This window comes from Saimiri boliviensis, chromosome 5, assembly GCF_048565385.1.
Source record: "Saimiri boliviensis isolate mSaiBol1 chromosome 5, mSaiBol1.pri, whole genome shotgun sequence".
Classification (NCBI taxonomy): Eukaryota; Metazoa; Chordata; class Mammalia; order Primates; family Cebidae; genus Saimiri; species Saimiri boliviensis.
Window position 1 is genome coordinate 80,510,269 of NC_133453.1, and position 17,105 is coordinate 80,527,373.

The following is a 17,105-nucleotide window of genomic DNA, read 5'->3' on the forward strand; positions in this document are numbered from 1 at the left end:
AATCCACTGTAAACTCCTACTAGGTCCAGATTTAATATGAGAATACTCTCAATCTTAAGAGTCTAGTAATTACTTAATTTTTAAGCTAAGTAACTGTGTAATAATAGTAAGATGAATGTTTTCTGATAGTTAAGGTCACTTAAAATTAAGAAACATGTGGTAAAGGTCATAGGTCTCTCTGGAGAGCCTCAAAATAGACACAGTGCCTTCTCTGCTTTTTTTAGATCAAAGTTCTAACATAAAGCAGGGAGAGGAAAAAAAATAAGATGCTCTCACCTGGCCTTCTTCCTATATTATGGTTTAACACTGATTTTGCTCCCTTAGGCCAAACTCAAGGTCAAGTGCTTATTTGCACTGATGGAACAGCAGGAACAAGGTGAATATGCTTTCTGAGAAACAAATGGTAAAGTTTTAAAAATTACATTTTCCAGCATGCTTCTATAGCCTCTACTTTTTGCCCAACTATACGCGTTTCCTAGGTAAAAATGCATAATCCTAAAAAAAAATTCTGCTAATTATTGTGAGTTTACTTGATGATTTTTCAATAGTTTAAGTTTCACTGTACATAATATTGCAAATATCCACCGGGCATGGTAGATCACGCCTGTAATCCTAGCACTTTGCGAGGCCGAGGTTGGGTGGATCACTTGAGGTCAGGAGCTCAAGACCCGCCTGGCCAACATGGTGAAACCCTATCCCTACCAAAGATACAAAAATTAGCTGGGTGTGGTGGCATGCCCTGTAATCCCAGCACAGGGAGGCTGAGGCAGGAGAATTGTTGAAACCCAAGAGGCAGAGGTTGCAGTGAGCCAAGATGGTACGCAACTACACTCCAGCCTGGTTAACAGAGCAAGACTCTCAAAGAAAAAAACAACAACAAACATACTACTGTAAATATCCTTATATACATATAGCTTGAATTCAGTATTTGCTACAGTTTTACCTATAGATACATGTGATAACTTCTTTTTAGGGATAATTGAGGGAATAAGAACCGTTAAATACTTCTGAAAAATATTTGGTTTCCATTGAAGAATACGTTTATCTCAGTTACTGCATTTTCCAAATTCTCAAAACAGGTTTAACATAAAAGAGTAGTAAAAGACTGCCTGCAAAAACAGCTTTGCAAAGGACATGAAAAGCTGAACTCAAGTTTTTAGACACGTTTCCTAAATCTCTATGATTATGAGTTCAAGTATATGGGAATGACTTTCGTCTTTACAACAAAAATGGGTTTTAATTGGAAACAGTGCAGCAAAATTTTTCCATATTGCAGGAGACATTATTACCCAAGTTTCAGAGCAGTCTTGGTAGATTAGCCGGCTTTAATTTATAGAAAAACTTAGCTATGATTTACTTATATAATGAGAGCTGGCATGGACTCAACAAACGAGTGGCGAAATTCCAAGTATTTCCTCCAACCATCCTGTGACATAACTTCACCAGAATTTAAAATTCCATCTGCTTTGTTGCTAGCCTAATATAACCAGGTTCTAGTTAAAAGCAAAAAGGCACATACCATGCAGATGTTTTATGGGAAATGTTCCCATCGCTCTTTCAAGTTGGTTTGTATTAGTGAAAAAGCCATAATGTGGAAATTATTATGAAAAAATTATTCACAAAAAGCAGTAGTTGCTTTTAAAGACCAAAGGGAGAAATAAACAGAAAATCATATGCTCTTAAATTAGAAAAGTTTCAAATGCAAACTATTGTTCCTGTCTGGTGTGTCTGAAAGACACAGGTGCTGAAGGTCACTAATATACTGCTATTTCTCCTAAGTCTGGCACTGGTCAAAGAAGACAGTAGGCCTGTTTTGAAGAACTGTTACTGATTAGGGAGTTAAGCTTGGGGACCCTAGTCCTGAGAAAAATAACCCATTGGTTGGCAGTTCCAACCCAACAGACAACTTAAGATCTAAATTTATGCTGGAAATTACAAAGGCTTCTAAAGAAGCAAATAACACAGTTCCTATGATTGGTGTCAGATGAGCCAAAACTGAAAAAAGTTTTTTGTTATTATTTTTAAACAGCTTTCAGAAAACTAACAAGAAAGACATTTTGGCCTTCACCCAGCAGAGGGTGAATGTCCCCCTGGATAGAAGTCCTGTGAACTGAAATTTCTCCACAGTAACAATTCTAATTAATTATTCAAAGCCAGAGGTTGATTTTCTAAGGTTAACTATGGTCTCCTGTTGATGTCATTAAAAACTAGTTTCTCCTTTTCGTCGGTGTCTGCTTACCCAGGCACTGATGAGAAGCTTTAACAGCAGCCTTGCAATAAAGGCTCTACTTTTAAGGTGAGTTTGTCATTTTGCACACTTGGTTTAAGGTATCATTAGCAATAAATAGAAATCGTGTCTAGGTTCTATATAATCAAAAACTTTAGAAATCCACTTATTCTCTTAGATAAGGATGGAAACAACAGACATTAAGATTACCATAAGGCACTGCAAGATCCTTTGAATTAAAGAGTCAACCATAATTTTGTGATGCTTCAGTAATAAGCATACTTCTTAAAACAGAAGTTAAAACTGAAACATTATTTGACATAGTAACTCAGAAAACCAGTCATTCTCCAAGGAGACTGGATTAACATGTGTTTACAGAGTGAAATGCAACATTTCAGGCAAGTCAATTCATGCTAACCTATTTTTATTGTGCAATACAGATAGACAATATATAGTTTTTCCGCAAGAGAAAAAGGGTGTAACAGTGAGTGTTCACCGAAATATCTTAAAGTAGGTTATCACATGGAATGTAATGCTAATCGAGTCACATATGCACCAAAACTCTACAAACAAGAATGAAATTTAAGCCAAATTAAGTAGTTCTCATCATAATGAAAACAAGCAGTCTGGCATTAAGTAGGGCTCCACCTGTTAAGAGTAAAATTTGATACTCCAAAAGATGAGGACCAGTCGGCCAGCAGTTGGTCAAACATATAAAATGTAATCACATGCAGGAAAGTGAATGAGCTTTCTAGAAACCAAATTCCTGAACACACCTGCTATCTCTCAATGTCTTTAACTTTGACTCCCTCCAGATCTGAATGACCTATCAAAATTATGAACCTTTAAAGTCTCTGGGAAATGATTTGGTTATAACCCAAACTCAATTCTCAAAGTCACTTATTGTAAGAAAGCTCAAAATTGTTTCCTCTCCTTTTTCTTTTTTAAGAGACAAGGTCTGGCTCTGTTGCCCAGGCTGGAGTATAGTGACATTGTCATAGCTCACAGAAGCCTCGAACTCCTGGGCTCAAGAGTTTCTCCTGCCAGAGCCTCCCAAGTAGCTAGGATTTACATGCATGGGCCATCACAACCGACTAATTTTTTTAACTTTTTTTTTTTTTTTTTTTTTTTGTAGAGGCAAGTTGTCTCCTTATGTTGCCCAGGCTTGTCTTGAACTCCTGGCCTCAAGCAATCCTCCTGCCTTGGCCTCTCAAAATGTTGGGATTATAGGTGTGGGCCACCATGCCTGGCCTATTTCATTTCTCATAGCCTCCAGCACACTGTTTGTTCTAACCCAGGTAACCCTCTCTGACCCACTCCCAAAGCAACAAATCCACCCAACCTGGAGTGAGGGGAAGCTTGCTGCCCACTGTCCACAACTGGACTCCTTCTTGCACACATACCTGCTTCCTTCTTGCCTCCCTTTCCTCCCTCTCGGCTCTTCTTCAGCACAGCCTTTAACATTTTGAACACTCTTGTTTCTAACGAGAAAAGGAGCGGAGAGAAGAGGAATTAAACACTGGAAGTTGGAATGTAACTTGTGCATTGACAAAAGAGGTAACCTGTGTTCAAACAAACAAATTGCTTAAGGTACCTTGAGTTTTACATTAATTTTCTATGAATAAACCATGATGGGAAACTAAATGCTGAAGACAGAAAGAATGTTCTAAAACTTTTAATGAAGTGATCAGAAGTTCACTGTTGTTAGAAAAGCTAAAAAAAAAAAACATACAATAGTGCATTCTCAGCATTCCACATCTAATTAAGGTTATGAGGCTAAATCTGGGTACAGTTGTCCAAGATACTTGGCACCACTTCCCAGCCCCAGTTCATCAAAAGAAGGCACTAGAACACGAAATCAAAAAGATAATGAAGGTACTGGTTAAATGCAATGTTTTACAGGTGTTACTAATTATACAACCACAAGGAAAATATTTTGGAAGGTTATGAAATGAGGCATACCTTACAAACATTTGCAAAATAAATACAGAGGGAACACATTTTAACCCTGATCAGGGAACCTGATTAAACAGCACACACTGCAGTGGGTTTTTACTATATACAGTTGTAACTTTGGGGTGGGGGGTGGGGGTAAGTAGAATAGGCCTGTGGCATTATGGCCAAATCCTTTAAAGGAGCTGTATCTTTAAGCAGGGTTGTACTGAGCTTATAAAAACACCACAATGGCCCAGGCCTAAGATGAAACACGAAACCATCTCGACAGCAAGAGAAGACAAAAGGACCATGATTTCATCATGAAGCGAGTCTCCTTTAAGCTCCCTCTCTCCGCACTGGTAACTCAGATGAGATTACTCAACAACCCCAGACAGTAACCAATCTTAGTGGGTTGTGTTACCCATCACACCTTTATTAATGTACTAAGAGGGAAGCAGGAGGCAAGCAGATCTCTCTTGAACAGGCAAGAACAGGGGTGGGGAGGGGAGGGAGAAATGAGGATGGGGAAGAGGAGGGGAACAGAGGAAGGGAGGCAAGGAGGGACAAAGTCCTATATAGGAGTGCTCCCAAATCTGCCTACTTAGCCCAAATACTTCAAATAGCCTCAGTGCAGCACACCACACACCATCTCTCAGCCCCCAGAGTAAGCAAGTTTTGTGGGACCCCCTGAGAAAGCAAAGGAACCCCAATGTGTTGCCATTCACAGAGTCACACAACATAAGCACTCAGGGTGACCTTTCTTATCATTTGATCCAAGCCTGTTTTTGTTTTCCCAAGCCTTTTGTTTTACTGATCAAGAAACAGAGACCCAGGGAGGCTGGCTTGCCAGGGGTCACGCAGCTAGTTAACAGCAGGGCCAGAATCCAAATCTGCAGCAGCCCAGCAGGACCACCTTCCTCCCCTCCACCAGGCTGGCCTCTCCTCACAGATCACTGACAGCTTTGAGCAACAACAAACAAAACTGCGTGATATTAGAAAGATAGTATCTTAGGCAGAATTTGGAAAAAGCCATACTGAAGGTTATCGGAGTAAAATCATCTTACACACAAGTTTTTACATACCAAAGGGGCATGGCTTAGAGCCTAATTCTCTTTTTGAAAATGCTGCTTGAATAAACTGTGGTGAAAAGATTTAGGTTTCAGCTAAAGAACAAACACTAAAGCTGGGAGGTAGCAATCGTTTCCATAAGGAAACAATGGAAAACACAAACTCCTCTTAAAAATCACACTTCAGAGAATCAATAAAAAATACTGTAGTATAGAAAATGGCAGGAAAACTCAATCCTCAGTAGATGCCTGGTAAACCCAGACATCTTCAAACAACCAACCTTTGGGGTTTATAATTTAGCAAAAACAATCTACTTAAAAAATAAGAAAAATATTGATGGAGCCACGCCACCAAAGCTTGTCCAAGGTCCCTGACACCAGCCTTGGTGAACTCTTCCAGAGCCGTGTGTTTACCTGGATCACTGACTAGCTCAGGCCCTACAACGTCCATGAAGCTGCTCCTGATCAATCATTCAGGTCATCACCAGTTGGCAGCAGACCTACCATGCCACTTAGAACAGGCCTCCCACGGAGCAAGGGCTAGGTAACACTGACTTTGGTATCTCATCCCAGACACCCTGTTTTCCCTATTTTGGGGCACTCAGCAATTTTCAGGACAGCCATACCTTCCACATCAGTGGTTTTAAGTGAAAGAAGCTATCAAATATCTAGTGTAATTTTTTTCTTCCAGTTCCTGTTTTCCTCCATAAATAGCAACTCGAGAGAAATAACTTAAATTTTATATTCTAAAAAAAAGCTATTCAAACCGCAACCTGGAGAAACTTTAACTGATTATACCTGAGTGCAAAAATAAAGAATCATCCTTCCCTCCCCAAGACTAGAAAGGAAAAAAGTAAGTCTTCCCAGCAAGGTAAATTCTGAAATTAACACAGGTCAGAGTAGAGCTATACAAAGTCATGTGGAAGTCTCAATCATCTCTGGCCTAAAACCCATAACTGGAACTTGATAGTCACCAATGGACATAAAGGCTATGCCCACCAAAAGGGGGATGGTCAGAAATAGCATGAATAGGAATAGGCTATAGAGGCCAGTGATGACAGTACACTCCAGAGAAGACTATCCAGCATGCTGGACAGTATCTGCAGCAGACTTATAAACACACACCCCCACATTCAATTCTGGAAATGGGGACACTGGGCTGTTGGAGCTGGATGCTAACACACATTGACATGATACGACTACTTCTCCTTGTTCTGTTCATACTGAGAAGCACCTCATAATTTGGCTCCTTTCTTAGTCTGTAAACTGTGGGGAGAGGTGTGCTGGTCCAGTTCTCACAACCGTCTGGCTTGCTGACAGATCCAATTCTCAGAGTAAATTAATAAATCGGTACTCCAGCTTTAAACGAAAGTTCTCATGAACTCTGCTTTATTAAAAGGAGTCACTTTGTCCAGTCCCATCCATATAAGACATGGAGAATGTTGAGTTTCTGAGGACCAAAGGGAAAACAGTGGTAAATTCCTCAATGGAAACAGCACCGTGAAGTCCACCTGTGTAGGCAGCCAGCAGGCTCTCCTCTTCTGCATCATCACACTTCTCCTTATGCAGCAACTTCAACTACTGTCATTTTTCCCATTAAAGGGTGAATATTGAGCTGTCACGGACATAAACCAAATAGCAATGAAGGAAACCGGCCTTTGTGACACAGTAATTCAGACTCAGCAGATTAAATGATAAGCCCAACACACTGTGTGGTAATGGAAGTACTTATGGACAAGCATCATAGGATAAAACATAATAAATAGTATTCTTTTTCACTGGTTGTTTTTGTTTGTTTTTTTTTTTTTTTTTGAGATGGAGTCTTACTCTATTGCCCAGGCTGGAGTGGAGTGCAGGGACACAATTTTGACTCACTACAACCTCCACCTCCTGAGCTCAAGCAGTTTTCTTGCCTCAGCCTCCTGAGTAGCTGGGATTACAGGCACCCACCACCACACCTGGCTAATTTTTGTATTTTTAGTAGAGAGGGGTTTCACCATCTTGGCCAGGCTGCTCTCAAACTCCTGACCTCAGGTGATCTGCCCACCTTGGCTTCCCAAAGTGCTGGGATGACAGGTGTGAACCACTGCACCCAGCCTACTTTAGATATATTATAGACCAAAGGCACAGATATAACTCAGATACCAACCAAACAGAATCCCTCAAGTTCTGCCCCATAAAACCTTAGCCTCTATGACAGCAAGTAGAACAAATGTACCACTGGACTCAAATACTTAAGAATAAGTCTTTGAAAAAGTGAAGAGCATCAGATGTCATCTCTTCCCACCATATACTTTTGATGAAGAGAGTGTAGGGGAGAAAAGGTATCTTTTCCTCACCCATGGTAAGGTTCATGGCTGACACTCCTATACCAAGACAGATTAACAAGAGAAAGGCATAACAAATTTATCCAACCAAAGTTTTGCATGACACAGGAATGCCTTCAGAATTGAGAATCCAGAGACCCAGGTAACTATTTTTAGGCTTAAGTACAATGAAGAACAGACGACCATGTTGAAGCTTGACTGAAAAATGGAATGAGGCCTAATAATAATTGGAGTGGGGGACCTTAGCAAGGCCTGCCTGTCCAGATTCTTCCTATCCTCTGGGTACAGGGCAAGACCTCACTGGAATGAGAGTCTTATAACTCACTGTCAGGTGAGATAGGTCAGAGAATTTCTTCATAACCATGCTTCAGGGGAGAAAGACAGGAGGAGGCAGAGGGAGAAAGGCAGAGGGACCTCCTTTCTTCTGTAGTTTCTCTTACATGCCAAGGTACCATATTGGGGGTATCCTGTCCTGAGCTCCAACAAAACGAAAGACCAACTGAAACTGACTAACAGAAGTAAATTTCCTGTAATGCTCATTGAGAAGAACAGGTGAACAGTAAGGCCGGGCGCGGTGGCTCACGCCTGTAATCCCAGCACTTTGGGAGGCTGAGGCGGGTGGATCACGAGGTCAACAGATCGAGACCATCCTGGTCAACATGGTGAAACCCCATCTCTACTAAAAATACAAAAAATCGGCCGGGCGCGGTGGCTCAAGCCTGTAATCCCAGCACTTTGGGAGGCCAAGGCGGGTGGATCACAAGGTCGAGAGATCGAAACCATCCTGGTCAACATGGTGAAACCCTGTCTCTAGTAAAAATACAAAAAAACTAGCTGGGCGTGGTGGTGCGTGCCTGTAATCCCAGCTACTTAGGAGGCTGAGGCAGGAGAATTGCCTGAACCCAGGAGGCGGAGGTTGCGGTGAGCCGAGATCGCGCCATTGCACTCCAGCCTGGGTAACAAGAGCGAAACTCCTTCTCAAAAAAAAAAAAAAAAGAAAAAGAAAAAGAAAAAAAGAAAAGGTGAACAGTAGATAATATTACTCTTAGAAGGCCAAGGGCCTGAAGTCACCTAAATTTCTAGTATCATTCAACATGCAAGTTTCCCAAATGTCACAGATTCTTCTTTTAAAACCCCTAGAAGTTAGATTGACTATCAAAAGTTTACTTTTACTTCTAGTATTTCTCCTTCAGCACACCAAGACATTGGGGACAGGCACAACCTCTCTACATTATGTATTTGAACTCTGCACAGCATGTTGTGTTGGCATCTAAAACATAACAAAAAGCACCCTACACAAAAATAGTAAGATGATTCCAAAACAAGACAAAAATCTATTTCAGGCCGGGCGCGGTGGCTCAAGCCTGTAATCCCAGCACTTTGGGAGGCCGAGGCGGGTGGATCACGAGGTCAAGAGATCGAGACCGTCCTGGTCAACATGGTGAAACCCCGTCTCTACTAAAAATACAAAAAAATTAGCTGAGCATGGTGGCACACGCCTGTAATCCCAGCTACTCAGGAGGCTGAGGCAGGAGAATTGCCTGAACCCGGGAGGCGGAGGTTGCGGTGAGCCAAGATCGCGCCATTGCACTCCATCCTGGGTAACAAGAGCAAAACTCCGTCTCAAAAAAAAAAAAAAAAAAAAACTATTTCAGCTTATAATCACAATGGCAATATCACAGCCATGACCACCTTGTCTGAGATCACAGAAGAGTACTGACAGTGAAGTGTTTCTCTTCTGGAGTGCCATACTGCCTGTTCACACAATTTCAAGTGGAATCTGGGAGCTGAGGGCAGGGACTATGTTTATTTTTTAACATATACGAACAGAAGCCAGAACACAGGCTTTGCACCTACCCAGTTCTCAGTATTTGTTGACAGGCCGCAATGAACACAGAGAAGCAATTTCCTCCAAATGAAGCAATTAACCAACATTTATAGCAGGTTATAATTGACAAAGAACATTCCTGTATATTCAGAATTGCAAGGAATGCAAGAAAATTTTCCAATTAAAGAATGAGTGTTGGGTTGGCAATAGCAGCTTTTCATTCTACATACATTCGTAAGTAGCTACCCTGTGCCAAACAACAGGAGACACAAAGGCAAGTACAATCTGATAGAGGAGTAAGACAACATGAGGACATACATGGGCAGCAACATTCATGCCTCCATTTTCTCTACAAAGTAAAAACAAGGTAAGAGAGGTACGATGAAGGTTCAGAATAGCCCTGTAGGGAAGAGGAAGGTACATAAGAGATTAAAAGGACAGCTGGCTAGGCACAGGGGCTATACCTGTAATCCTGGCACTTTGGGAGGATCCTTTGAGCCCAGAGTTTGACACCAGCCTGGGCAACAGAGGGAAATCCTGTCTCAGAAAACTAAAAACAATAAACTGGACAGCTGAACAGCTCTGATCATCCAAACTAGGCTCCAGACCAGGCCATAACACCAAATGATCCTATCCTCAAAGGCTCACAAGTAGCGGCACTGCGTCGTGTAACTCATCTATGGTTCTGGGTTAGCGGAATATTTGCCATCTGGCATACACCATCTGCCTGCTCCTGTAGTTCAGAGATACGTCTGATAACAAGAAATAGTACACATGCCAGGGAGCTTCTGATTATGACTGAAGCCAATGGCTGGATGTGATATTCAAGCTAGACCTGGACTTTCCTAATCTGCCCAACTTCATGGACGGGAAGAACTAGGTCACCCAAAGCAAAGCCATCTTGTGCTACATTGCTGTCAAGCACGTGTGGCGAGACTGAAGAAAAGATACAAGTGGACATTTCAGAGAACCAAGCAACAGATTTCTGCACACAACTGACACAGCGCTATTACAACTCTGACCATGAAAAACTAAAACCTCGGTACTTGGAACAGCTACCTGGACAACGCAAACAATTCTCCATGTTCTTGGGAGAAATTCTCACGGTTTGCAGTGGAAAGCTCATCTTCGTGGATGTTGGATCAGAACTACATGTTTGAGCCCAAGTGCCCGGATGAGTTGCCACATATGAAGGCTTTCACGTGCCATTTGGAGGTTTTAGAGAAAACTGCTGCCGACATGTAGTCTGACTGCTTCTTCCAGATGACCATCAACAAGACGGCCCAGTGGGGTAACAAGCTTTTATGCTGAGCTAGAGGCAGGCTAGCACCGCTTGTTTTGTTTCATCCTGTTCCTAGGGGACCTGCACTCTTTTTTGCTCTTTTACATAACGAGCACTTTGGCTAAAATAAATAAATAAGCTGTGCATGCAATTCCCTCTTCTGATCCTCAGCTCCAAGAACCATCCAGGGATGGTCCAGAGAATGCAGGATCTGGTTAACGATCAGGAGTTCACAGTGCAGGTGCCAGTACAGGAGTGCTCAGAGTGGTGTGCTATGGAATCAAGGCTGGTCAGGGAGGGAATGAACACCTGAGAGGCAGGATAGCAGAGAGAAAAAGTATGGTTTCTCAAAGAGATCAAAGAAAACGGAGTCAATATAAATACATAGGGAAGTTGAAAAGAGTCTGGTTCTTTTCAATGAGTGTTTAAATTTTGGATGTGGAACAATTCTAGACAGTGACAAAGCCCATAGGATTAGTAAAGGCGGATCTGTGATGGGAACCCAGGCCTAACTTGAAAGCTCAGGCACTGAACAGCTGCCTCCTAAGTCCTCAATGAACTAGAGGTAGGGGGAATATGGAGGTGATCAGGACAGCATAGCATACACACCTCAAAGAAAGAGAGGCTTTGCATGAGGATCAAAGTGTAGCAGTTGTAGACACCAACATCAGCGCAGGGCCCCAGAAGCCATGCAGGTAAAAGCTCCTGGAGAACCACCTGGGGTTTGAGTATGAACCACAGCCTGAGTGTGGTCTCCTCCTCTCACACAACTCTGTGGAGGAGGTGGTTGGGGCCACAGGGTATTTCCTTGTGAAAGGTTTACAGCAGGTGTCCCCAAACTGCGGCCCCCTGAGGCCATTTACCTGGCCCCCCGCCGCACATCAGGAAGGGGCACCTCTTTCATTGGTGGTCAGTGAGAGGAGCACAGCATGTGGCGGCCCTCCAATGGTCTGAGGGACAGTGAACTGGCCCCCTGTGTAAAAAGTTTGGGGACGCCTGGTTTACAGCAACTGGAAACCCAAGCCCCAATCCTCCTTATGGCAGTTAGCTCCACAACCACCACACTCAGAATTACATTCTCTTCTCTTTTCCTTTCTCTTTCCTGTTGTTTCCCACTTGTGTCATACAACAGAGCTACAATTCCCAACTTACACTGCCCACCTTCCTGATGTGCAATCACAACTCCCAGAAAACAGGTAAAAGGCATTATGCATACAAAGCAATTCTGGACAAGTTACTATTTCACCAAGAATATTGTTCCCTTTCCTGCTGCACTGGATAATTTCAGGTCTCTTCCACCTGTAGGCATTATAATTTTTAAGGAAGAAACTTTCTTGTTCCTAAGACCACTGTATTCACAGTACATAATAAACCATTGCCACAGATGAAAAAGGAACCCCTCACAGGAGGCCATAGTATGTGTGATAAGCTTTTAGTATGAAAAGAGAAGAGACCTTGAAGACATTTTCAAAAAGTGTTAAATGGCACTCTATCAATGCCAGCTGAATGAAGTCTGGTATTATAAACCTAAGGAAATTAACATTTTTAAAATGCACTGCATCTGGCCTCAAAGTGAAGGGTCAGACAGCCTCAAAGATGCCTGTGAAAGGCAGCTATTCATCACAAAAGATCTCTTGCTTATGTAGCTGACAGATGGATCTTTCACTTAATGCTCAGAATATAAGACATTAAAAACCCTCGTCTACCTATTAGTGACTTGCAATTACTTGCTGAACAAGGTTGTAACCTCCCCAGGACCTAATTTCATTAGGATGGGAGTTCTCAATCCCCATGCAGGGGTTTTAAAACTCCACCAGGTGACTCTAATGTGCAGCCAGCAACCCTTATTTACCACTTAACCATATGCCTGGCCCTACTCTAAGCATTTAGCATACCTATAGTCATTAAATCCTCACAACCATTGCCTGAGGAAGATATTGTTAATCTCCATTCCACAGAGGCACAAACTAGTGACTTGCCCAAGATCACACTGCTCGGTGTGCATCCAGGCAGTCTAGCTCCCCAGCCTGACCATAAAGTCAGTCTACTCAACCTCCTCTTCCAGATGAAAAGGAGAGACCAGCCCCCAGGGAGTGGTGAGAGTCAAACAAAGGCAAAACTGCTCAACAGATGAAAAAAATAAATCGTTTTTGGCCAAACATACACACATTTACACACACTCGACTCCTAAAGCAGTATCCCATACTGTAAATCTATCCTGAAAAAAAAAAATCTGCTTCCATTGAAAGACACCTATAGTACAGTCCCTTGAGTTATCAGTTATTTCAAACTACAGTGTTGTCCACATGTGACCTGGAGGCACCATGCAACAGAACATATGCTAAAATGACCAAGCTCTCAAGTTCATTAACCCACAGGGGAGAACCCTGGGAGCTGAACCAGCATGCCAATGTGGAGGATTTGGGGAGGCAGAGACCTTTGTGTCATAGAAGCAATGCTGCTCCTATTCCTAACACCCAGAAGTTAGCAACCAGGTTAATTCAAGAAAAACTCAGAAAACTGCCTCACTTCTTGTGAATAAACTGTATAAAGCTTGTTAAACGGTGACAGGATGCAGTGAGGAATGGCCTGATGATCTCAATGTCCTTCTCTGCACAATTTTACACATTCTAATAAATTTAGTGAGGTTTTAACCTTGGATATCAAGTTCTAAATTAAACCAGGATATTCTACAGTGATAGTATAGTGGAAAGCTGAATCAAATTCATACAAGCCACACCGCATCATCTCTTCCCATAGCTAAAGCAATGATATCAACATATGCATCACTGTGCTCTCCTCTGGAATTTGTAAGGAAAAACATTCTTGGCCATAAACATTTGGTTGCTGTATGCAGTCTTACAGAAGCCTGTGTGAAAGGCCATATGGGCATGGACAATGGCTTTACTTTTTCCCCCCTTTAAGCTCTATTGGACTTGAAAGCTTAATTTTTTAATTAACTCCAACAGCCCCACAAGGGGAATACCAGAGCTCCAGATGATAAAAGTCACAGACAAGTCATGCTAGAAACAAAAGCCAAATGAGACTTTAAAAAAAAAAAAAAAAAAAAAAAAAAAAACAAGTTTAATGTTAACAAATCTGGTCTCAAACAGGATGAGAAAGACACAAGGGTGCCATCCAAGGCATGAATCTGTAACCTTTCAAGTGCCATGGATGGCTTTAGTAATCTGCACCCTCTACTCAGAATGTTTTTGAATTATTTTTAAGTAATGTGATCACAAAGAAAACTAATTATATTGAAACACAGATAGCAAAATGTTTAAAAAGCAAACCTGATACACTAAAGCATGCTTAATGCATAAGATACAGCAGCAGGTTTTATAACTACTGTGATTTTTAAGGCAGTGATAGGTATAAATGTATTTTAAACTATTTCCACAATATGATACAAAAATCAGTTAATTTCCATGTGACAAAAGTTACAGGTCCTGTTATGTGGCTGGTTGCCCACTTTTATGACTGAAGCAATGGCTATATTTTGGCTAGAGGTTCGTGAAAATACAGTTAAGTTTTTCTCCACCCATCCAAGTTTGCAGATTCCTTAGTCCATTTTGTACTGTTGTCACAGATATCACAGAGAGAGTGATTTATAAACAATAGAAATTTGCTTATAAACTTCTATTTGGCTCACAGTTCTGGAAGCTAGGCAGTCCAAGATTGAGGGGCACACTTCTGGGGATTGCCTACTTATTGTACCACCCCATAAAATTCAGAGAATTAAGCAGTAACTTACTGATTGCACACATTAGCAGGACCAGGTATTTCACATACACACCACCGCTAGCAATTAAAGGCAAGTCCCATGATTCATTTTCAGAATAGTCTGTAAAGTCCTATTTATCAAGAAAGTCCATCGCCACCAAATTACTAACTCATCTACAAAAACCAGGCCTGGCATGACAGGAGAAAGACTCCAGAAATTTACTGTGAGAGACAATGTATAAAAACAAAATGCCAGATTTCATATTTGAGACAAGAGTTTTTAATACATCCTGTTGGTTTCATCGTTTTCTTTGTGCTCTCCTCACTCTTTCACAGTATTTGTTCTCTGGAAGCTACAGCGTTCCAGTTAACTGGATCAGGTTTCCTAGTGAATGTGGTACCCAAGGCTTGGCCTCTCCTGCCCTGACTGCCTCATACAGTCAGGCCATTCCCCAGCTGCATGCCCTAAATCAGGGGATGCCCGCAGGAAGATAAATATAATTCAGAGTCCAAAATACACGGACTTACACTGGACCACTGCCAGTTTCTCATGGATCCTGGGTAACCTAGATGGTTTTTGTTTTCATGGTTAGAAACAGCTGCAAAAGCACAATACTCTTTCTAGACTAATAAAATAACCTAAGTCTGGCTCAGGATTTCAGCTGTGGCAGCAGCCAAACTTCCCAGAATGGTGCAAGCCTTGTGCAGTTCTGGAAGAGCTAGGGTGGCAGTTCTGAACTAAAGTGCAGGCATTCAAACCCAACCCAACAGCAAATACACAGACCCCACTTCAATTAAATTTTGAATTACAGAGTTAATTCCTATGGGTGGAGATGACATGTTATTTGTAGGGGTCCCATAAAACTAATCAAACCTATGAAGTTCAAGCCTTATACCCGAAGGTATGTTACATGCCATGTATGAACATCAGATGTTTTTCCTCTAAAACCCAGTGAAAGGTTCAATTAAAGCACTTAGTAACTCTGCAATGAAACCTTTGATCACCAATTCTGTCACCACTTCTCTTAACACAGAGAGTATGAAACCTATCTCAGACCTAAGGAACAAAAATTTCTATTGTGAACCAGTACAGAAACGACACACACACGCACGCACGCACACGCAGACAGCTTACTTTTCTTGGGAAGGAATAGGGAGTTGCAGAAGCTATTTTATCCAAACTGAGAACACTCCTTATACACTCTTGTACATGTAGCCCAGTTACCAAGTTATTTCCTAAATGTAAGTGTGTGGTCCAAATGTCTCCCACTAAAGAAAAACAGCCCAATTAGAACCCAGTGGAAAACAAGACACATGTTTCTTGAATGGCTTTGAATTAGAGACAGTGGATGTAAAATTGTTCTAGATATAATGAAGATGTTGCACAGATGTACTAAGTTTTCATGGTCTCAGCAAAACATCTTTCTGGTACAGCAAAATATGTGAGTCTGCAAAGCTGGATATAAAATAATTTTTAAAAATCTGATTTTCATTTTTATGCAGTAAAACTGCTCAAGCCAACTCTTTCGCCTTCTCACAAACCCAATAAAGCCCATATTTCCATGCACTGACAACTTACCAAAAACCACACAACTGCATTCATCTCCAATGACATAACTTTTTATAATTATCTCACCGATACCATAAATCAATACAAATGGAAGATTTATCTAAACAAATGGAAGACTTTCACTTCACAAATCCAGCAACCAACCACAAAAGCAATGGCAGACAGAGGTAGAGACACTTATTTCACAGACACCCTCCTATTTAGTCCTCACAACCACCATGTAGAAACTATAATTATCCTCTTTCAACAGATAAGGAAATTAAGACTTAGGAAATCTCAGCAGCCTGCTCCAGGCCACACCTTAGCTCTTAACACCTCATTCCACTTCCTCCTTTGGAGGAAAGACATGCACTAAAACCATGCCTTGGCACCCTAAGCCTTGGATTTCCAGATAAAAATCACATTCAATAACAAGCCTCTGTTACACAGCATGGGATCTAAAGATAAATGGCAGAACTACAACGCTGTTCTGATAACCTGGCTTAATTTAAAACTATATCACAGGCTGGGTGTGGTGGCTCACACTTGTAATCAACACTTTGGAAGGCCAAGGTAGGAGGATCACTTGAGTACAGGAGTTTGAGACCAGCAATGAGACTTCGTTTCCACATACGCACAGAAAAATTCTTTTTAATCACCTGAGTGTGGCAGCACATGACTGTAGTCACAGCACTTTGGGGGGCTGAGGGGGGACAATCATTTGAGCCCAGGAGTTCAAGGCTGCAATGAGCTCTGATGGTGCCACTGCACTTGAACCTAGGCAACAGAGTGAGACTCTTAAACAAAATTTATGTCACTATGTACTCCTAAGCATTTTCACTTACTCTTCTGAAAGAGAAACAAATGCTGTACTCCAAGCACCCAATCCCACATCTGTCTATTCTTGGCCCTCTATTCTCTGTGCTATAGTCCTTGGAAAAATGACCAGAATAACCACTTCAACTGCTACCTCAATGCAGGCAAGTCACAAATCCATTTCTCCATTCTTTATCTGTGCTACAGTTACACGACTTTATTTCCATCTTGCTGTCATCAACTCTGGCTACACAAACTCACTACATCCAAAACTAAATCCATCTCCTCTCTCCACTTCCAAACCCCACTCACTAGTCTGGGTCCAGGTTCCTGCTGATAAAGCACCACGCT

At 41.7% G+C, this 17,105-nt stretch overlaps 1 protein-coding gene across 7 annotated transcripts in view; it reads right to left on the bottom strand.

The window, feature by feature from the left end:
• The window catches only part of TANC1 (tetratricopeptide repeat, ankyrin repeat and coiled-coil containing 1), a 277,351-nt gene that overhangs the window by 183,565 nt on the left and 76,681 nt on the right, over nucleotides 1-17,105 (bottom strand). For 6 of the 7 annotated variants that reach the window (XR_012517747.1, XM_010329951.3, XM_010329971.3 and 3 more), the window contains one exon: nucleotides 3,631-3,708. The exons of the other annotated variant lie outside the window; for it this stretch is intronic. Coding sequence is in view for 4 of the 6 variants with exons in the window: in XM_010329951.3 (XP_010328253.1) it covers nucleotides 3,631-3,691 (61 nt within the window). In the remaining 2 variants the exon portion in view is untranslated. Of the gene's footprint in view, nucleotides 1-3,630; nucleotides 3,709-17,105 lie in introns of those variants that run through there. 7 annotated transcript variants of the gene reach the window in all.